Consider the following 20,635-nt stretch of genomic DNA (forward strand, 5'->3'; position numbering starts at 1 on the left):
CGAATCTTCAACTCAAACGTCAAATCCGTATTGCTGTACGGGTGTGAAACTTGGTGCACATATGACGACGCGAAAACTGCAAGTTTTTGTGAATCGCTGCCTGCGGAACATCATCCGCGCTTGGTGGCCTGGCAACTGGACCTCAAACGTTGAACTTCTTCGCCGGTGTCATCAAAAGGCGCTAGAAATCGAGATTCGGGAACCTAAGTGGAGATGGATTGGGCACACGCTGCGAAGAGATGAAAACGAGATTTGCAGAGAGGCGCTTGACTGGAATCCAGATGGGCATCGAAGAAGAGGCAGGCCCAAAAGCTCGTGGCGGCGAAATCTAGCCGCTGAAATCCGCACAGTTGACGAGAACCTTGGCTGGCAGCAAGTGAAGACGCTGGCTCCGGATCGCCAGCAGTGGAGATCTTTTATCTCAGCCCTATGCGCCGGTCAATCGGCGCTGGACCCTTAGGTAGGGCATGAACCGCAACCGCAAAATTTTAAAACTATCCCTCAATAGTTTGAGACAATTTCGGTAGCATTTAACAGAAGGTATAATATTTTGCTGCCTGCAGATACATTAATAAAAAAATCTGGGCAATTTTGAAAAAAAGTCTGGGAGTGTCTGTGCATAAGGAAGATCACAAATTTAACACTAAACAAGAAATTTGGTTATGCGTTAAAAAAAGGGGGGTTTAATGATAATTGGTCAAATACAGGGAGGTGGCAATCTAGTTCTTCTTTCGAACAAGAATCTTTTTCTTTTTTTCTATCCATCGGGAGAGACGTTTATGGTGTTTTCCTCTCAAAGCAGTACGAAGTCTCAAAAGTCAAAATTTAATGACAAACGATAGGGATGCCATCTCCCTGGTCAAATACCTATGGATACAAGCGAGATTTCAGTCTAATCTGGTACTTACGGATCAAATTCGATACACGAATATTGATTTCATCACTCAATTTTGAAAGTCTGTAAAATCTGGGCACTCTTAGCAAAAATCTGGGCAAAATCTGTGTCTGACCAATATCTGGAAGAAGGGTCAAAAGTCTTGGTTTTACAGACAAATCTGGGCACCTGGCAACCCAGCTTGAGAGAACGATTGCAATCATCCTGCGCGGTTGATCCGTTAGAAGTAAGCTAATGCCAATTGCATGAACCGCAACCGCAAATTTTTAATTTATCCCAGAGGAGGGTGGAATAAATTGAGACAATTTCGGTCTCCTTGTACGACGGAAGTAAGGACCTGGTACGACAATGAGGGAACTTGAATGTGAAAAATAAATCATTAATTGACTCAAAAGTAAGTTACGAATTGATCTATTTCCTGCATAATTTAATAACACAATATTAGGAATATTTTAGTTCAATGAATGAATGTCAGTTTTAAACCAACATGGAAGGCAATTCTATTGAAGTAATGAAAAAAGCTTCCTTAAGCCGTTGTCTTAGGGGCCTCTTCCCTAATAGAAACATATTCAAGATCGATAAAAATAACAACATGCTATTTTAGAATAATTTTTAATACAGAAACAATTTTACCATTCCACGACAAACAAAAACAAATTACAGCATATCACAGAAAACCAATCTAAACCGCTCCGGCTAATCGATTTGTAGCTTTCGAAAGCTTCCGACTGCCCCGGCATCAATAATATCGACGCTACCGTGCACCGTCTCAACTTTATCACCAAGCTCGATCTGCATCTGGTCCAGCGCCAGCAGCATCTCCCGTTTACTGACGACGTACTCTCGGAAGCGCTCATTCAACTTCTCAACCGAAAGCTTTCCTCCGTACTCCTGGGGTAGAACACTGACGTCAATGGATTGCCGCAACTCCTCCAGATTTCGATGGCACTGGGAAGGAAATGATTGAAGGAAAAAAAAAATCGTTAAAAACATTTTGAAACCAAACAAAGCGTAAAGTTTGTGTCAAGTTCACCTTCGATTCTAACTGTGACTTGCAGGTTTTTTCATTCTCGATTCGATTGAGATTATCATTCTGATCTATAACAACAAGTTTCGTGCATATATAGTAAATAATGATATGGCAGTTACAGCTTTGATTGATACAACGATTCAATAATATCTATATAACTGTGGACATTTTTTTCAATAAAAACACAAAAACATTATGACAACAAAATTTGAAAATTCGTTTTCTTGATTTTTTTTAAATAATTGTATCGAAAACTATATCTCAATTATTTTTTTTGGAATAACTTTATTAAAAACTACAATTCCAATAGCATATAGACATTCATGTACAGAAAAAACATAAAGTACTATTATAACATTGGGCAAAAATTGAATTCATGAAGTGCGAATATTCGTTGAAGGTCTGTGTTTATTGGGTATACTGAGCGGAAAATTTAATAATTATACCAATAATTTTTTGTTCATTTTTGTCCTTAGTAGTTATGAATATAGTTATATTTAATTTGAACACATACAGCTGATGATTTATTTGAGAGTAACAACAATCAATACTATTTTTTTTTTTTTTTTTTTTTTTTTTTTTTTTTTTTTTTTTTTTTTTTTTTTTTTTTTTTTTTTTTTGTTTCGATTATAGTCGTTTTACCATCTTTATGGCATTCGCGACTTTATCAACGTAACAGTTGGCGGATCGTTATTGAGAAACTATCCGGTACAACTGTGTTCGATGTTTACTCTTGGGCTCGAACTCGCGGACATCGGCTCAGGAGACAACAGACTTGCCAACTGAGCTATATCACAAGCCGATCAATACTACGTTTTGCTGATTTACCGAGCAAAAAATTGATAATTATAAGCTTTCACTGTCATGATGTATGACTTAGCCATTTTAATGATGGATTCGTGATTGCCAACCATATTCTCAGGGATTGTGGTAGCATTGATCTGGGTACGGCATTCGAATCACATTTAGATACGTACATTGTTTAAATTTCAAAATACTTCAGAGTATAATCTTTTCAAACGTTATCTAAAGAGAAAAAGAAAGATCACAGATTCAATGTTCAAATTTTCGATGCTTCCACCAAAAAGATAGAAACAACTAAAATGATTGAAATAATCCACTAAAAAAGAAAAACAAAAACAAAACCAGAGGCCAAAATTGCAAAAATGACAAAAATGACAAAAATGACAAAAATGACAAAAATGACAAAAATGACAAAAATGACAAAAATGACAAAAATGACAAAAATGACAAAAATGACAAAAATGACAAAAATGACAAAAATGACAAAAATGACAAAAATGACAAAAATGACAAAAATGACAAAAATGACAAAAATGACAAAAATGACAAAAATGACAAAAATGACAAAAATGACAAAAATGACAAAAATGACAAAAATGACAAAAATGACAAAAATGACAAAAATGACAAAAATGACAAAAATGACAAAAATGACAAAAATGACAAAAATGACAAAAATGACAAAAATGACAAAAATGACAAAAATGACAAAAATGACAAAAATGACAAAAATGACAAAAATGACAAAAATGACAAAAATGACAAAAATGACAAAAATGACAAAAATGACAAAAATGACAAAAATGACAAAAATGACAAAAATGACAAAAATGACAAAAATGACAAAAATGACAAAAATGACAAAAATGACAAAAATGACAAAAATGACAAAAATGACAAAAATGACAAAAATGACAAAAATGACAAAAATGACAAAAATGACAAAAATGACAAAAATGACAAAAATGACAAAAATGACAAAAATGACAAAAATGACAAAAATGACAAAAATGACAAAAATGACAAAAATGACAAAAATGACAAAAATGACAAAAATGACAAAAATGACAAAAATGACAAAAATGACAAAAATGACAAAAATGACAAAAATGACAAAAATGACAAAAATGACAAAAATGACAAAAATGACAAAAATGACAAAAATGACAAAAATGACAAAAATGACAAAAATGACAAAAATGACAAAAATGACAAAAATGACAAAAATGACAAAAATGACAAAAATGACAAAAATGACAAAAATGACAAAAATGACAAAAATGACAAAAATGACAAAAATGACAAAAATGACAAAAATGACAAAAATGACAAAAATGACAAAAATGACAAAAATGACAAAAATGACAAAAATGACAAAAATGACAAAAATGACAAAAATGACAAAAATGACAAAAATGACAAAAATGACAAAAATGACAAAAATGACAAAAATGACAAAAATGACAAAAATGACAAAAATGACAAAAATGACAAAAATGACAAAAATGACAAAAATGACAAAAATGACAAAAATGACAAAAATGACAAAAATGACAAAAATGACAAAAATGACAAAAATGACAAAAATGACAAAAATGACAAAAATGACAAAAATGACAAAAATGACAAAAATGACAAAAATGACAAAAATGACAAAAATGACAAAAATGACAAAAATGACAAAAATGACAAAAATGACAAAAATGACAAAAATGACAAAAATGACAAAAATGACAAAAATGACAAAAATGACAAAAATGACAAAAATGACAAAAATGACAAAAATGACAAAAATGACAAAAATGACAAAAATGACAAAAATGACAAAAATGACAAAAATGACAAAAATGACAAAAATGACAAAAATGACAAAAATGACAAAAATGACAAAAATGACAAAAATGACAAAAATGACAAAAATGACAAAAATGACAAAAATGACAAAAATGACAAAAATGACAAAAATGACAAAAATGACAAAAATGACAAAAATGACAAAAATGACAAAAATGACAAAAATGACAAAAATGACAAAAATGACAAAAATGACAAAAATGACAAAAATGACAAAAATGACAAAAATGACAAAAATGACAAAAATGACAAAAATGACAAAAATGACAAAAATGACAAAAATGACAAAAATGACAAAAATGACAAAAATGACAAAAATGACAAAAATGACAAAAATGACAAAAATGACAAAAATGACAAAAATGACAAAAATGACAAAAATGACAAAAATGACAAAAATGACAAAAATGACAAAAATGACAAAAATGACAAAAATGACAAAAATGACAAAAATGACAAAAATGACAAAAATGACAAAAATGACAAAAATGACAAAAATGACAAAAATGACAAAAATGACAAAAATGACAAAAATGACAAAAATGACAAAAATGACAAAAATGACAAAAATGACAAAAATGACAAAAATGACAAAAATGACAAAAATGACAAAAATGACAAAAATGACAAAAATGACAAAAATGACAAAAATGACAAAAATGACAAAAATGACAAAAATGACAAAAATGACAAAAATGACAAAAATGACAAAAATGACAAAAATGACAAAAATGACAAAAATGACAAAAATGACAAAAATGACAAAAATGACAAAAATGACAAAAATGACAAAAATGACAAAAATGACAAAAATGACAAAAATGACAAAAATGACAAAAATGACAAAAATGACAAAAATGACAAAAATGACAAAAATGACAAAAATGACAAAAATGACAAAAATGACAAAAATGACAAAAATGACAAAAATGACAAAAATGACAAAAATGACAAAAATGACAAAAATGACAAAAATGACAAAAATGACAAAAATGACAAAAATGACAAAAATGACAAAAATGACAAAAATGACAAAAATGACAAAAATGACAAAAATGACAAAAATGACAAAAATGACAAAAATGACAAAAATGACAAAAATGACAAAAATGACAAAAATGACAAAAATGACAAAAATGACAAAAATGACAAAAATGACAAAAATGACAAAAATGACAAAAATGACAAAAATGACAAAAATGACAAAAATGACAAAAATGACAAAAATGACAAAAATGACAAAAATGACAAAAATGACAAAAATGACAAAAATGACAAAAATGACAAAAATGACAAAAATGACAAAAATGACAAAAATGACAAAAATGACAAAAATGACAAAAATGACAAAAATGACAAAAATGACAAAAATGACAAAAATGACAAAAATGACAAAAATGACAAAAATGACAAAAATGACAAAAATGACAAAAATGACAAAAATGACAAAAATGACAAAAATGACAAAAATGACAAAAATGACAAAAATGACAAAAATGACAAAAATGACAAAAATGACAAAAATGACAAAAATGACAAAAATGACAAAAATGACAAAAATGACAAAAATGACAAAAATGACAAAAATGACAAAAATGACAAAAATGACAAAAATGACAAAAATGACAAAAATGACAAAAATGACAAAAATGACAAAAATGACAAAAATGACAAAAATGACAAAAATGACAAAAATGACAAAAATGACAAAAATGACAAAAATGACAAAAATGACAAAAATGACAAAAATGACAAAAATGACAAAAATGACAAAAATGACAAAAATGACAAAAATGACAAAAATGACAAAAATGACAAAAATGACAAAAATGACAAAAATGACAAAAATGACAAAAATGACAAAAATGACAAAAATGACAAAAATGACAAAAATGACAAAAATGACAAAAATGACAAAAATGACAAAAATGACAAAAATGACAAAAATGACAAAAATGACAAAAATGACAAAAATGACAAAAATGACAAAAATGACAAAAATGACAAAAATGACAAAAATGACAAAAATGACAAAAATGACAAAAATGACAAAAATGACGAAAATGACAAAAATGACAAAAATGACAAAAATGACAAAAATGACAAAAATGACAAAAATGACAAAAATGACAAAAATGACAAAAATGACAAAAATGACAAAAATGACAAAAATGACAAAAATGACAAAAATGACAAAAATGACAAAAATGACAAAAATGACAAAAATGACAAAAATGACAAAAATGACAAAAATGACAAAAATGACAAAAATGACAAAAATGACAAAAATGACAAAAATGACAAAAATGACAAAAATGACAAAAATGACAAAAATGACAAAAATGACAAAAATGACAAAAATGACAAAAATGACAAAAATGACAAAAATGACAAAAATGACAAAAATGACAGTTGATTTAGTTTATGGGTGGCCAACATTTTCAGGTGGCGGGCCAAATTTAAGCAATGTGGTTTGTCTGCGGGCCAAAAAAATCTTGACAGCACATTTTTTTTCTTCCATTTATACTTCTAAAGTATGTTTCAAATAAATTTAATCAAGTAAAATAAAAAAAATACATTTATAAGTTGTTAAGTTCTACAGTTTGAGAGTAATTGACTTATGGTATTTCTATAACTTTATTTTAATATGTTAAACGCCTATAATCGTAACAACAAAAAAAATATTCAGGGTTGCTTGCGATTTTTTCATTTGAAATTTCCAAGTTTTTCTCGATTTTTCTTGGTAAAAAATTATAATTTCTAAGACTTTTAGTCTTTAATATGAAAACATGGTTTATCAAAAAGTTTTGAGGAAACGAGATTCGCAACTCTATTTTGAAATTTTCATAATTTCAAACTTCTTTCATGTCACATTGCAAAAGTAAAAATTTTGGCTTCTGAAAATTTTTCAGAGGTGAACTAAAATTTAATTAGCTGAAAATATTCGGGAATGTATCACGTAAAGGAAAGACTTCTTCTTAAAATCATGATGGCTTATCGTTATATTAAAACTGCATGAAGTGAATATGATCTTAAATAAATAAGCGTAAGCTCAAATTTAAATAATTCCAACAATTCAAAAAAAAAATTCCCCCTCACACTTTTATTTTACGAAAATTATCTTGAAGATTTGCCTTCGAAGTACTAAAATATCTAGAGAAACTTAAAAAAAAAAAGATATTTTCAGATAATATGAAATAAAGCAATTTTAGAGCGACGAATGAATCTAAAATTACTCTTTCACAAAATTTGTTTCCTTTTCGATAAAAAGTATCATAATCTTAAAAACTATGCAAGATAAAAAAGTCTTTGAGTGAGAATTTTTTTTTCCAAAGATGTGAAAATGTTCTCATGTTTTTTCAAACATAAATTAAACCTGGATGATTTTAAGCCGAATTTCGTACAAATCAGTTCATTTGAACGTCAGAAGTTGAATTCTGTATACTTTCAAAAATTGTGATTAAAAATATTTCTATGCTATTGAATTGCTTTGTTTTTATCACATTTAGTTAAACCCCCTAACTTTTTACATTTGAAGCGAAATTCCCAAAAAATGTCAATTTATCTGGTTTTGTGCTGAAATTCCCAGTTTTTTATGGTTTCATGGCGAAGGAATGACATTCCAAATTTTTCCCAATTCGCTAGCAACCCATCATCAACAAACCTAGTTTATAAAATGAAGGATGCTTCACCTCATCCAAATTTGTTTTACGAAGCCCTTCCAGCCCAAACTGATGAAATTTTTTCTTTAACTGGGTATCACAGCACATTTCGCGGTTCGCGCAACGCGATTCAATTTTTGATGGAAATTTTTATGGAAGAAGAAATTTTTGCGTGTTAAATCGTCCTGAAAATTCAAATAAGCTTGAAATTAATTATGTCTTTAATTACTCATTTTGCCTATTCTTCAACTTCATTTTTTGCTAACATGAAAAGAAGTTAAGGCTATCATTAAAAAGTTATAAATATTTCAAAATAAAAAAATTTGAATTAAATGAAAATTATTTAAAAATGGCAGGTTTTGTTGGTTAGAGCTTTCACAAATTTTAAGAAATGATTTTGTCAAGGTTAAATAAATCAACACATTCATAGGCTGTGCAAAGCAAATTTTTTGCAATTTTTTATTCTCATCCATCATTTAAACAGATCTAAAAAGAACAGTCAAAAACGCTAAAATTAAAAAAAATATATATTTTGTATTTTTTTTTTTGCATTTTCTGCAATATCTTTTCTGGGATAAAAATTTGGTTTAAGGTTTGTTTGCATGAAATGTACTGCAAGAATTGAGCAATATTTCAAACCCAATGATATGTTTTATAGAACTTTCAGTACATCTTTGGCGATTTTTGAATGAAAAATTTTGTCATCCCATATAAATTTCCATACAAAATTCAAACTCGTTGCGCTAATTCAGGACTGAATGAATCGCTTCCAAAAGTTCAAGTGCTATTTGAGACAGTCGAAATAACCAAAAAAAGTAATGGGGGGTGTAAATATGTATAAATTTGGAATTTTTATACAAAGCTTGCAGGTGTCAAATGGGGATACGTGATCTCATTTTTTTTTTAATTTAATCTTTTTGGAAAAATTCAGAAAATCACCATCTTTAGCACTTTCTAACAGCATGTAATTTCAAGTTTATATGCTCCAAAAGCCATTAGATGCACTAGAAGCATTTTCGTGGGATGTAAAAAATTTTTAAAAGTTAATGAAAACTTGATCGTTTATTCGAGATGCCCTAAGCCTTGGCAAAAATCAAACAAACACTCAAGATAAATGGTTTACTTTTGGCCATATAAGTTTTCATTCCACAGTTTATAAGTGTCAGACAGAAAGAATTCTAAAATTTTGTCTACAACCCTATAGTCATTGCATAGTTGAAGGCACAATTTTCTAATTTTTAGATAAAAGCACTTTTTGTGTCCTTTTTTTAGGTAATTATTGAAACATTTTGAGGTGATAAAAAAAGATCACATTTTGTAATATTTTTTAAACAAATTTTTTTTTCGAATTTTTTCAGAGAACAGGTTTGTTGTTCCATTTTGCAAATTTTTCTAGAACATTTAAATTTTGTAAGACATTCCAGTTTCGAATCAAGTATACTCATTCTTCCCTATAGTATATTAAACTGTGTTCCAGATTACTCTAGTTTGTTAAAAGTAGCTGAGAACAATGTGATTAGTTTGCTCGAAATAGTGTTACATTTTGACAAAATAGAATTTTCAATTTTTTGCTTGAACCCTTGTAAAAGTTACCGAAAGGGGTTTATCCCCTAAATGTATGCATCTCCGGTAATAGCAAAAATCTCTGAAAAGTCATATTGGTCGCTGGTAGTGTTCGTGCTATTATGCTGGTTATTTCACCAAGACTTTTCAGTTTTGGGACAATCTATCTCAAAAATGACCATGTGTGTCTTTCGGCTGCCCGTTTTTTGTACCGAGAGTTTTTGAGGTTAATTGTCCCGTCTCAAAATGTCAAAAACAACTCTATTAATCTTTCCGTCTAAAAATACACATGTTCCTAAAACTTACTAGATTGCAGAAAATTTAAAGCACTAATGCCATGTCCCACAGTATTGAGAACATGAATTCTGAGACATCCCCAATAGAAAATTGGCTGGGAACTTTAAATTTATGACACTTACATGAATTCTCGATTTGAGCTTCTCACTGGCAAAAGAGAGACAGAACTTCCGAATTTGCGCCGCAAAGCTGGGCACATTGCAGAAGTGATTCTCCTTGAGCCTTATTGGGACGCCGTTGATGACACTGCGCAAATAGTTGCTCAGATTCTCCAGGGTCCAGCAGGTGACGTGCGACATCGTCATATCGCTGTTATCGAAAATGTGCGTGAAACCGGCTATCTGATTGGCTTGGTCTTCGAAGAGCACTTCGTTTACTAGCATCTGCAGTCGGATCATGGTATCGGAATTGTACTGTTGGGTGTTGAAGTTTTTGACGATCCCCAGGACCACGATTCGACCTCCTTTATCCCTTCCGATCGGAAGCAGGGAACAGTAATTGAGGGCATCTTTAAGATCTCTAGCTAGGGGATCCAGATTGTGGCACCACTTCTTATAGGTCTGTCTCATGGTGAGATACTTTTCCAGGGACTCACAGGCCCTGGGTATCGAGAACTTCCGAACCCTCAAGAACCGTAACAGGAATGAATCATCCGTACGGCAGTTTTTGATCCGTGGGTTTTGAACAATCCAATCACGCATCTGTCTCAAAGATTCTCGCCGCACGTGATCATTTTCGTTGAGCTCGTCCCGTGAAATTTGCTCCAGCAACTGATCCAGCCCATCAAACTTGTACAAACAAGAATCGCCGTCATCGCTGCCGTTAGCTTCCATTATTGATTGTGCTCTTCGTTAATTTGATTAGATTTTAATTAGACTGGTTTTCAGCACTTCAGGAGGAAGTCAAATCCAGAAATTCGCTTCTACTCTTGGAAGCGTCACTCGCTCAACTGAACTCAACCTGCAGTCCAAATTGTGCTACAGACGATGAAGCCGGACGGAAGATGATGTATCATTATTTCCAGCATTATCACTCGCCATCAGCGGCACACTATCAGTGAGTGAAAAAATTAAAGTGAAAAAAAAAACAATAACAAAAGATACCGAACAGCCGGGCGACCAGCAAATTCTGGAATCCTAAACAAACTCGCGCACACCTCCCCAGTCATAAAACGAAACCAATTGATGAAATAACTCGGGACGACGATGACGCTAATGATGATGATGGCGGGCGGCGGCGCGCGATGATTATTGTGTAAATTGGCGCGGTTTCTGGTAGTCGCGAGCCGAGACTCAGTAGAATACCTAGTATCTGAGCACATTACAGTAGGAGGAAATGATGCGACAAAAGTTCTAGTATTTATCTGTCTACCTTTGATTTTGAGCTTATTTTGACTCGGTCGGCGGCAAGCGTTTGCTTACATATTTCAATTTTCCACTTTGAAACGATTATCACCTAATTTGAAACAAGGGGAAAACCCCACACTCAATTTTCCTTATGTTCGTTAGTCTGACAATTGTAGACTGGCCACATGTTTATTTTTATTTTTAACGCTTGAAACCAACTGTCAGATGAATTTGAAGTAAAATATAATTCAAAATATTCCTCCGTCCAACTGATATTTTTTATGCCAATGATAATAACTGCGAAGAAAGTCATGTCTCATGTCAGCAATTTTGCTCTTGGGGATTGGCACTACGAGCATACTACCAATGTGGATGAATTTATCCGTCGATTTCCCACCACACGCTCGAAGAATCCCCGAGGTCCATGACGCTGAGAGTCTTATAGTTTTTTTTTTCCACTCGAAGATTCGGAGTTATTCTACTGCAAAGACCACCCCCGACCAGATCACCGTATGGTGGGATCATTTTAAAATTTTGAAGACCATCTAGACGATCGACGATCGCGATTATTGCACCAGTCATTGGACCAATTTTTTGCTTGTACTCGTTGGCAGCTGGACAACCGCCACTTGTGTTTCGTTGTTTGTTGTTACCAAGGTGGTAAATCCTTTTTAACGGCTTGAGGCTCATGATACTATGATTTTCTTTGCCATAAATCCACCTAGGGCCTATGATCAGAATTCTCAACCGGGCCAGCAACTACGCTATACCCGTAATGAGGGACCAAGTTCGCGCTTATGCGCTCATCGGTAATACGCGTTCACAAGTTAACTCCAGCTTATAATCTTGCCTCTTGTTACGATTCAAGACTAAGACCTCTCCTCTACCTACTCTAGGTCCGGCCTTTACTAGTAACTTGAAGCTCGCTCTTCATCTCCAACCATTGTGTGCTCCGCCTGTATTCGAGTCCACTATTAGAGACATGATCTCTCCTCTAACGACTTGAGGTCATAAGTCCGATTGTTTTGGATCGAGGCCCTCTCCTTTGCCCGCCCGTGTGCCGAATCAAGAGCAGCTTATCCTGGACATGCGCCTGTCACAGCACACGTCCGGGACTTTACAGTTCTACTCGGATAGTCTCCGGCGATGACGTTATCCTACATCGACTCGATTGACTCACCCGACAGCGACGTGAAGCCACTCTACTCGAGAAAATTCCACAGCGTGAATACTATTCTCCGTACGAGTTCGATTGCGGAGAAGGTAAAATTTTACCCCTTCTCACATAATCAACGACGGTAACGGTAAAGATATCCTACACAACGGTATGCGCAGAAGGTATAGTCTTATCTTTGTATGCGTATGCTTTACTGCTAGGTTCGGATGCCCTCGACTCAGATGCCCCCCGGTGATTCAGATATCCTACGCCGATCGTGAACTGGTCCGGACTCCAACTCCTCTGCAGGGCAGACATGATCCGGGCGAACCTATCCTTGACCAAGTTCTGGCTGACCAAAATTGACATCATCGCTAATTTATCTTCTGCAAGATATTATCGGCTGCCGGGTCAGCTCCACATGCGGCAAGGATGTTCGTGCGTACCCTTCCGAACCTAGGACAGTAGAACACTGCGTACTCCGACGTCTCAACTGTGTTACCGCAGGTTGGGCAGAGGTACGAGGCCAAGCGTCCAAACTGGATGGCAGTATTCCATGAAGCATCCATGGTCACCTAACCATGTTTCCAATCCTCCCAAAACCGACATCAGGGATCAAGCGATGGGTTCACCGGCCGCTTTCCGAGCTGTCTCACAGCTGCTGCCAGTTGATCATCGAGGCTTCTCTAGCGTATCTCCGTGGATTGAGCATCATCTTCCTCGAACAAATCCTAGTTTCACTGCCAGTTCCAGACTGCCATTTTAGGCTGCAACACTATTTACTAACTTAATTTTCCCGCGTCAATCCTCCGGTGCATAGGGCCGAAGTAAAAGACTTTCACTGTCGATTATCCGGAGCCAGCGTCTTCACTTGGTCCTTCAAGATTATAGTCGACAGTTCTGATTTCATAGACTAGGCTTCTTTGCCACAAGCTTCTGGATTCCAGTCAAGCGCATTTCTGCAAATCTCGTTCTTCTTTTTCGCAGCGCAATCTATCTCCACTTACGCTCCCGAATCTCGATTTCTAGCGCCTTCTGATGTCCTCCTGATGTAGTTATACGTTTGAGATCCAATTGCCAGGCCACGGATGATATTCTGCAGGCAGCGATTTACAAATACTTGCCGTTTTCGCGTCGATACCGCATATGTGCACCAAGTTTCGCACTCGTACAGCAATACGGATTTCACGTTTGAGTTGAAGATTCGGATTATTAAATTGATAAAAATACGTTAATTAACCAATCGTTGTTACTGAAAACTGATTAACTTACAGTTGTTAAAAGTAACAGCTAATAAATATAAGCTTAAAAACATGAAAAAAAAACTGTAAATGGACCCATTTCTCGAAAAATGATCAATTCGGTAGCTAACCCAGGTCAGAACCCCCTTGATCACTGTGTTTTTAGATCTAAAAAAAAAATGATTGGCAGCTAGGTATTGAAAGTCCTTAGCCCCCGTGCTTATGAAATTTTTTAAATAATTGTCAACAAATTTGCTCATCTATGAAGTTTTTTCGTAGAAAAAAGTTGTTTTGTAATGAATATTGTTGAATTTATTTCGTTATAGGTATCTCGTCATCTGTTAGAACAAGTGTCTCTTCCAGAGATTGTGTCCGTACTTTCAACTTCAAAGGCAATGCCGAATTGCCTCAAAAAATTTTAATCGACTCATATCTAGAGTGTCCATTTCCCGGCCGTTTTGGCGTTCCCGGGAATCGGGAAATTTGACGATCCTTTTCCCGAAAATTCTCGGGATCCCGGGAAAATAGAAAAAGAAGATTTCAACATGGAGATGTTAATCCTCTTCTGCGCATGAATTCTTATCAATATGGTATTATTAAATTTAAAGTAGTACCTAGTATTGTAAAACATTTCGACCTTTTTTAATGCGTCAAAAATTCAATAAGCAAACCAAAGACCCAAAAACAAAGTACTTTAACCGAAAAACCGGTCTGATTCTAGTAGCAAAAATTTGAAATAATTAAGAAAGACTTCTCACTATCGATAGAAGTTAGTTAGCTAGACTGTTATTCATCGAACATCGTAAATTTTCAAATAACTATTCATTTGTTTAACAATATGTCATTTCTTTGCTGATGATTTTGCTACTGTAAACAGTATCCGAAACGGAGGTTCTAAATGATGAGTGTTGCAAAATAGAACATTCAGATTCTTTCCGTAGCTTTTCATTATTGGTTTTATGAATTCTTTGGCGTTTTTCACTACTACACTAAGTTTTCGATAGGAAAAACATGTTTTTATAAAATTCCTTGTGTTAACCAGATCTAAGAAAAATAATATTTAAGACTAAGTCATCGAGGTCACTGATCACACTGACATGACACTAAGAACATAAATTCAACCATTTTCAGGCCATTTTTTGTCAAAGTTTGTAGGTTTGCAAAACCGACGGAAAAATAAACCTGTTAAGCCCGATTTTATCGTAGAAATTGCTTATTTTTTTAAAAGTTAGGTGGCACTTTTTAACTGGAATAGCATTTCTCAAATCGATCGATGCGCACTCTGGAGTATTGCGTACTGTTGGAAAAATTATCCAACAAACGAAATCAAGTGTCCAGTCAGTATGGTCAGTGGTAGAACTATCATTTTCCTTGCTCAATATGATTCATTTTTCCAATTCATCGTGTAAATCGTGTAAATTTGTAGTAATTTAGAACATTTTACTGGCTTCGAGAATTCTCAGGTTTTTCTAAGCGTTTCCCGGGATTCGGGAATTCCCGAATTTTCCTAATTCCCGGGAATTCCCGACCAAGAAATCCTGGGTAGGACACTCTACTCATATCATACCAGAAGCCTTTCAGTTAAACAATATCATTTCAAATTTCAAACCTTCAATTCGATTCCGCAATTCAAACCATAAAAAATATATTTAACGAATGATATAGCTCCACGACCATAATGTTTCCTGGTTCACTCGTAGGATTTTCAGCGAAGTAATTGCACATAAATATTTATTCTCTTGAAAATTTTTAAGATAATGACCAATCAAAATGTAAAAAAAAGTGTTGTTAAAACCGTACTTTTCAATCAATGAACTGTCAAAATTGTTTACGTCACAACAGATAAATTTTGAAAAGTGGATTGAAAAGTTGACGTCATTTCGCACATCTTTTAATTTTTAGATTGTCAAAACACGAAATACAGAATTTAAGACGTATTTTCAAAAGTAGCTGTTTTTCGAACTTTTTGTTAATTTAAAAAAAAACGCTGGATTTTTAGTATATTAACGCAAGATTATCGCAATGAATTTATATAGAAAGACAAATTCATACCGATTCTAGTGGTGTCATTACATAAGCTTTCGACAATATGAAAATGCAAAAGTGCCAAATTACGTCAACTTTCCAATCCACTTTTCAAAATTTATCTGTTGTGACGTAAACAATTTTGACGGTCCATCGATTGAAAAGTACGGGTTTTACACCATTTTCTTACATTTTTTTGTGGCCTTAATCTTGAAAAATTTCAAAAAGTATATACTAATTACTAATACTAATACTATACTAATTAAAAAGTAATACTAACATCTTATGTTTCTAACTTCATGTAACTGATCTATGGTCCGGAGCTTGTTTTCCGAAGCTTGTTTTTTCGGTTATTTTTACGGAAAACTGAAGTGTTGTATGTATGTATGTATGTAGATAATCCACCATGGGTGCACGGATTCACCGCAGTTTCGCCAACGTATGCGCTAAATTGCATTCTTTAGATAATAAGGTCGGCCAATCTTCAATGCAAATTAGCACATACCCGACACCATGGCTTCGTGTGAACTGTCATGTAATGAATGTATTTCGTGTATGTGTATGTCTTATTTGTAGAACGAGGAAACAGTTTCGCAACCGTATAAAATTCGTAACATTCTCAGTGTTATGAATCTACGACAGGTATTCCGCATGCGTGTAGATACCTGCCCTGCTGGCAACTGATTGAACGTTCATATATGATAAAATCAATAAATGAAATAATTATACAACAGAATAATCTCACCTTTATACCCAACTTACCTCAAGACACACTAAGCTTACCTTTAGCTGTAGCCCACCTTAATCACCTTAACCATATTTATTTCCATCTGATCTAAAATAAACAATTTTTAAAGTATTAAAAAATTGCGATGCAAAATATTTGAAACAAAACATTGAAAATGATAGATTCATTTTAAGCACAGAAAACTAAGAACAGTAAACATGACCACGTCCTGCTAATAATAATTCAAGGAAGTTGTATTGTTATAATAAACGAATAAAAAAATTGTTTTAATAAATGTTCACATCATGTTGGCGATGTACTGCAACTGTACATTCCATGAATATCTGAAAATAAAAGAATCCGGTGCTGAGGTGTATATTTCTGACGATGTCCAAGTCGATAGCTGAAAATTGAATAAATCACGATATTTCATGTATGTATGTATGGTAGCCACCTTGGGTGCACGTTTGTACCACAGTTGTGATTAAGGCTTCATCAACATATATTCAATTAATAACAGCTGGATGAGACGTTCAAGGGAATGGATTCGTAAGTAGTAACTTGAGATATCCGAATGCGTCTTTCATCCCGATAGCTTGAAATGTAATAAATTAATGTATTTCATCATTAAAAATGTAAAAAAAAGAATATATTTCAACAAGCCAGCGGTTTTCATTTGCCTCGGGGGACCCTAAATGTCGTCGAATTATCTTTCCACAAGTGCACCCTTATATTGATTGAAAGTTTATTCACTTTAAACAAATTAATTTAAAAACTTTGACTTCCCTTTGACACTTACAACCTATTCCATATTAGGTAATGGTTGCACCATATTGTCATCTGAGTCGCATCGCATGTTGCCCTTCTGGCCACGACACCAAACTCGCCACCGTATCCTGAAAAGCCCATTATAGACTAGAATTAATCGTTAAGTGTTCAAATTTTACTTTCCAGGATAGTTTTTTTTTTTTTATTTTGCAATTGGGCGAAAAGCATATAAATTTAAGTTTTATAAAAAATATGATTGTTATTATTTATATTTAAGAAAAATATTATTGGAATGGCTCTTAGAGATAGCTATTTATGAACTTTTTGTTGGTTTCATCCAATTTAAAAAAATAAAGGTTAAATTCTTGTATTTTTTTGATAAGACGAAATGACTAAAATTAAGAATTGGTTCTTAGTTGCAATACTTTACGGTTTTGAATTATTTCAATGGTGAAATATTTCAAATCAAAGATTCATTCATCCCTCAGACGAAAGAAACGGGGAAGACGAGGAGCGAATGAATTAAAATGCTTTTGCCGTAATAGTAAGTTAGCCACGTAACCATGGCAACGTATAGCTGTTCCCCCATTTGTTGGATAAATTTGAGTCATGTCTTGGCTCACCCGAACAACATGCACGTAGACCCTCAGCGTTGCAGCAATCAGGAAAGCACAATCGTCGCCTACTTGATATGAATGAATTAAACTATTAGTGAAAACTACGAGAGAGTGGTTAGAGGAAAGGGAGAGAAGAAATATGAATTATGTATAAAATCCTATGGTATCGGCATCTCACTCGCACCTGTGGAAATGTATACATACATGAGTCGTTTCTGTACGAGAATAGCGACGGGTAAGAGAAGGATAGTATTTATCTATATGGAATTTCCTCACCGGTTTTCTATCAGCTAGCCAGACTCAGCTTCACCCAGGGGAAAATGAACTGAAAATTGTGATTGATTTTTCTATCGACGCAACCGTATTTTAACTCCACCCGTCCTAAATAAATTTCTTTTGCACCAATCTTCCACCCTTTATGCTCAATTGGTTTTTAAACCAAGGTAGCACATCATCACTTTATTTGATTAATTAAGAGTTTTTAATGGCCCCGCTAAGGCACACTAGGCCAGACTTGCTCAAAGCCCGCTCGCCCATACATTTATCAATTATAGCCCTGCTTACAACACATTCTTTCTTCTTCGGCACATTAGTCACTTCTTCTTAGTAGTTGTCACCAAAATTCATTGCGATCCATCGCAGCAAGCCGGTGGATTTCGCTCATGCATTAACACGTCGAGGAGGAAAAACTAAATGATGCACCCCATAATTCTTTGGCAATTTTCACTAGGCACAATTCTTAACACCAAATTTTATTGAAAGCCAACTGGCAGACTCAAAACAGATATAAAAATTGAAACCATCGCTTTGCAGACAAATATTAATATATTTGCGCTAATGCGCATCACACTGAATAATCATTTTCAACAAGATAACATCACTTTTTGAGATTTAAAAGCCCCTCCACACGTATCAAAACCAGTTTTTCGAGGATTCTTTTGCTGCAACAGATTAACTTTTTGCAGATCCCATTGTGGACAAAACACCAAATTCATCACTTTTATTTTACGTCGCTTTCACAATTCAACAATATCGAATCCTTTCCGCACGATTCCGGTTAAAATTCAACACATTCTCCACGCAACATTTACGAAATCGGCCCAGCGAGGACAACCCGACCGCACCCGACGAAGGTTAATGCGAAACTCTCTGTTTACGGAAAACTGAAGTGTTGTATGTGAATAATGATTATAATTTTAATGGCATGTGCGGCGGAATGAAAACTAGAGAGAATTTATTTTATAGAATTTGAATGAAAGGTGGATAGACAGGCATTAGTGCGCCAATAGGAGAAAGCTTGATAGGTGTTGAAATTTTAGGCTAGAGGGCATGTTGATGAAAAGCTCCCATGAATTGCTCCCGCCTTTGCTCTGCATTAGCTAACTATACATGAGAAACCTAGAAAGAGAATTCCCATGTATAGCGAGCCCAATGGTTTGAGAGCGTGTTTTTACGCACACTTCAAACGAGCAAAAACGTAGCAACCCATGGGCCTACTGAGCTTTCCTTATGCGAGAACAGTTTTATCGACGTTGCCATTATTTCAGATTCGCTGCGAATAGTTGCTACTTGTCGATTTTTTCGCATTTCACATTTTATCTATTCCGCGTTCTAACTTTTTTGGCCAAGTGTCAATTTTTTGAACCGTATTTTTCTTGTTGTATTTTTTCTTTTTGCCAATGATTTTTTGTAATATGATTTTAATTTTTTTCTTTCAAATTCTATAAAATAAATTCTCTCTAGTTTTCATTCCGCCGCACATGCCATTAAAATTATAATCATACAAATTACGGCGATTAAAATCATATTACAAACAATCATTGGCAAAAAGAAAAAATACAACAAGAAAAATACGGTTCAAAAAATTGACACTTGGCCAAAAAGTTAGAACGCGGAATAGATAAAATGTGAAATGCGAAAAAATCGACAAGTAGCAACTATTCGCAGCGAATCTGAAATAATGGCAACGTCGATAGAACTGTTCTCGCATAAGGAAAGCTCAGTAGGCCCATGGGTTGCTACGTTTTTGCTCGTTTGAAGTGTGCGTAAAAACACGCTCTCAAACCATTGGGCTCGCTATACATGGGAATTCTCTTTCTGGGTTTCTCATGTATAGTTAGCTAATGCAGAGCAAAGGCGGGAGCAATTCATGGGAGCTTTTCATCAACATGCCCTCTAGCCTAAAATTTCAACACCTATCAAGCTTTCTCCTATTGGCGCACTAATGCCTGTCTATCCACCTTTCTTTCAAATTCTATAAAATAAATTCTCTCTAGTTTTCATTCCGCCGCACATGCCATTAAAATTATAATCATACAAATTACGGCGATTAAAATCATATTACAAACAGTATGTGAATAATGTTTGAGAAACATATTTGAATTGCATTTCGAGGTTTCCAAAACTATAAATTTAGTAAAAAATCGAGAAACAAGAGAGATTTAGTCAGGAGTGTCAAAATGACACTACAGGGACTGTAACGGGTAAAAATTTCAGGGAAGGATGAGGGTCAAAGAAATACGTTAAACTACGTCTACAATTAGAAAACCTAATTTGTGGAAAAATCTATGCAAGTGCCGTGCATTAAAGTTAGAACTTAAATTGTGAATTTAGCAACAATAACTTCTCTACCATAACTAATTTATCTCAT

General features: G+C 33.9%; 1 protein-coding gene across 1 annotated transcript; it reads right to left on the minus strand.

The window, feature by feature from the left end:
- Positions 1-1,428: 1,428 nt before the first annotated feature.
- Positions 1,429-11,067, minus strand: LOC129755295 (retinaldehyde-binding protein 1-like). Its single transcript, XM_055751719.1, has 2 exons — positions 10,228-11,067; positions 1,429-1,843 (listed from the first exon to the last, which is right to left on the minus strand). The coding sequence occupies exons 1-2, from the start codon at positions 10,936-10,938 to the stop codon at positions 1,592-1,594; spliced, it is 963 nt and encodes a 320-aa protein (XP_055607694.1). The 5' UTR covers positions 10,939-11,067; the 3' UTR covers positions 1,429-1,591.
- Positions 11,068-20,635: the final 9,568 nt, after the last annotated feature.

The sequence above is a fragment of the Uranotaenia lowii genome, chromosome 3 (assembly GCF_029784155.1).
Source record: "Uranotaenia lowii strain MFRU-FL chromosome 3, ASM2978415v1, whole genome shotgun sequence".
Taxonomy (NCBI): Eukaryota; Metazoa; Arthropoda; class Insecta; order Diptera; family Culicidae; genus Uranotaenia; species Uranotaenia lowii.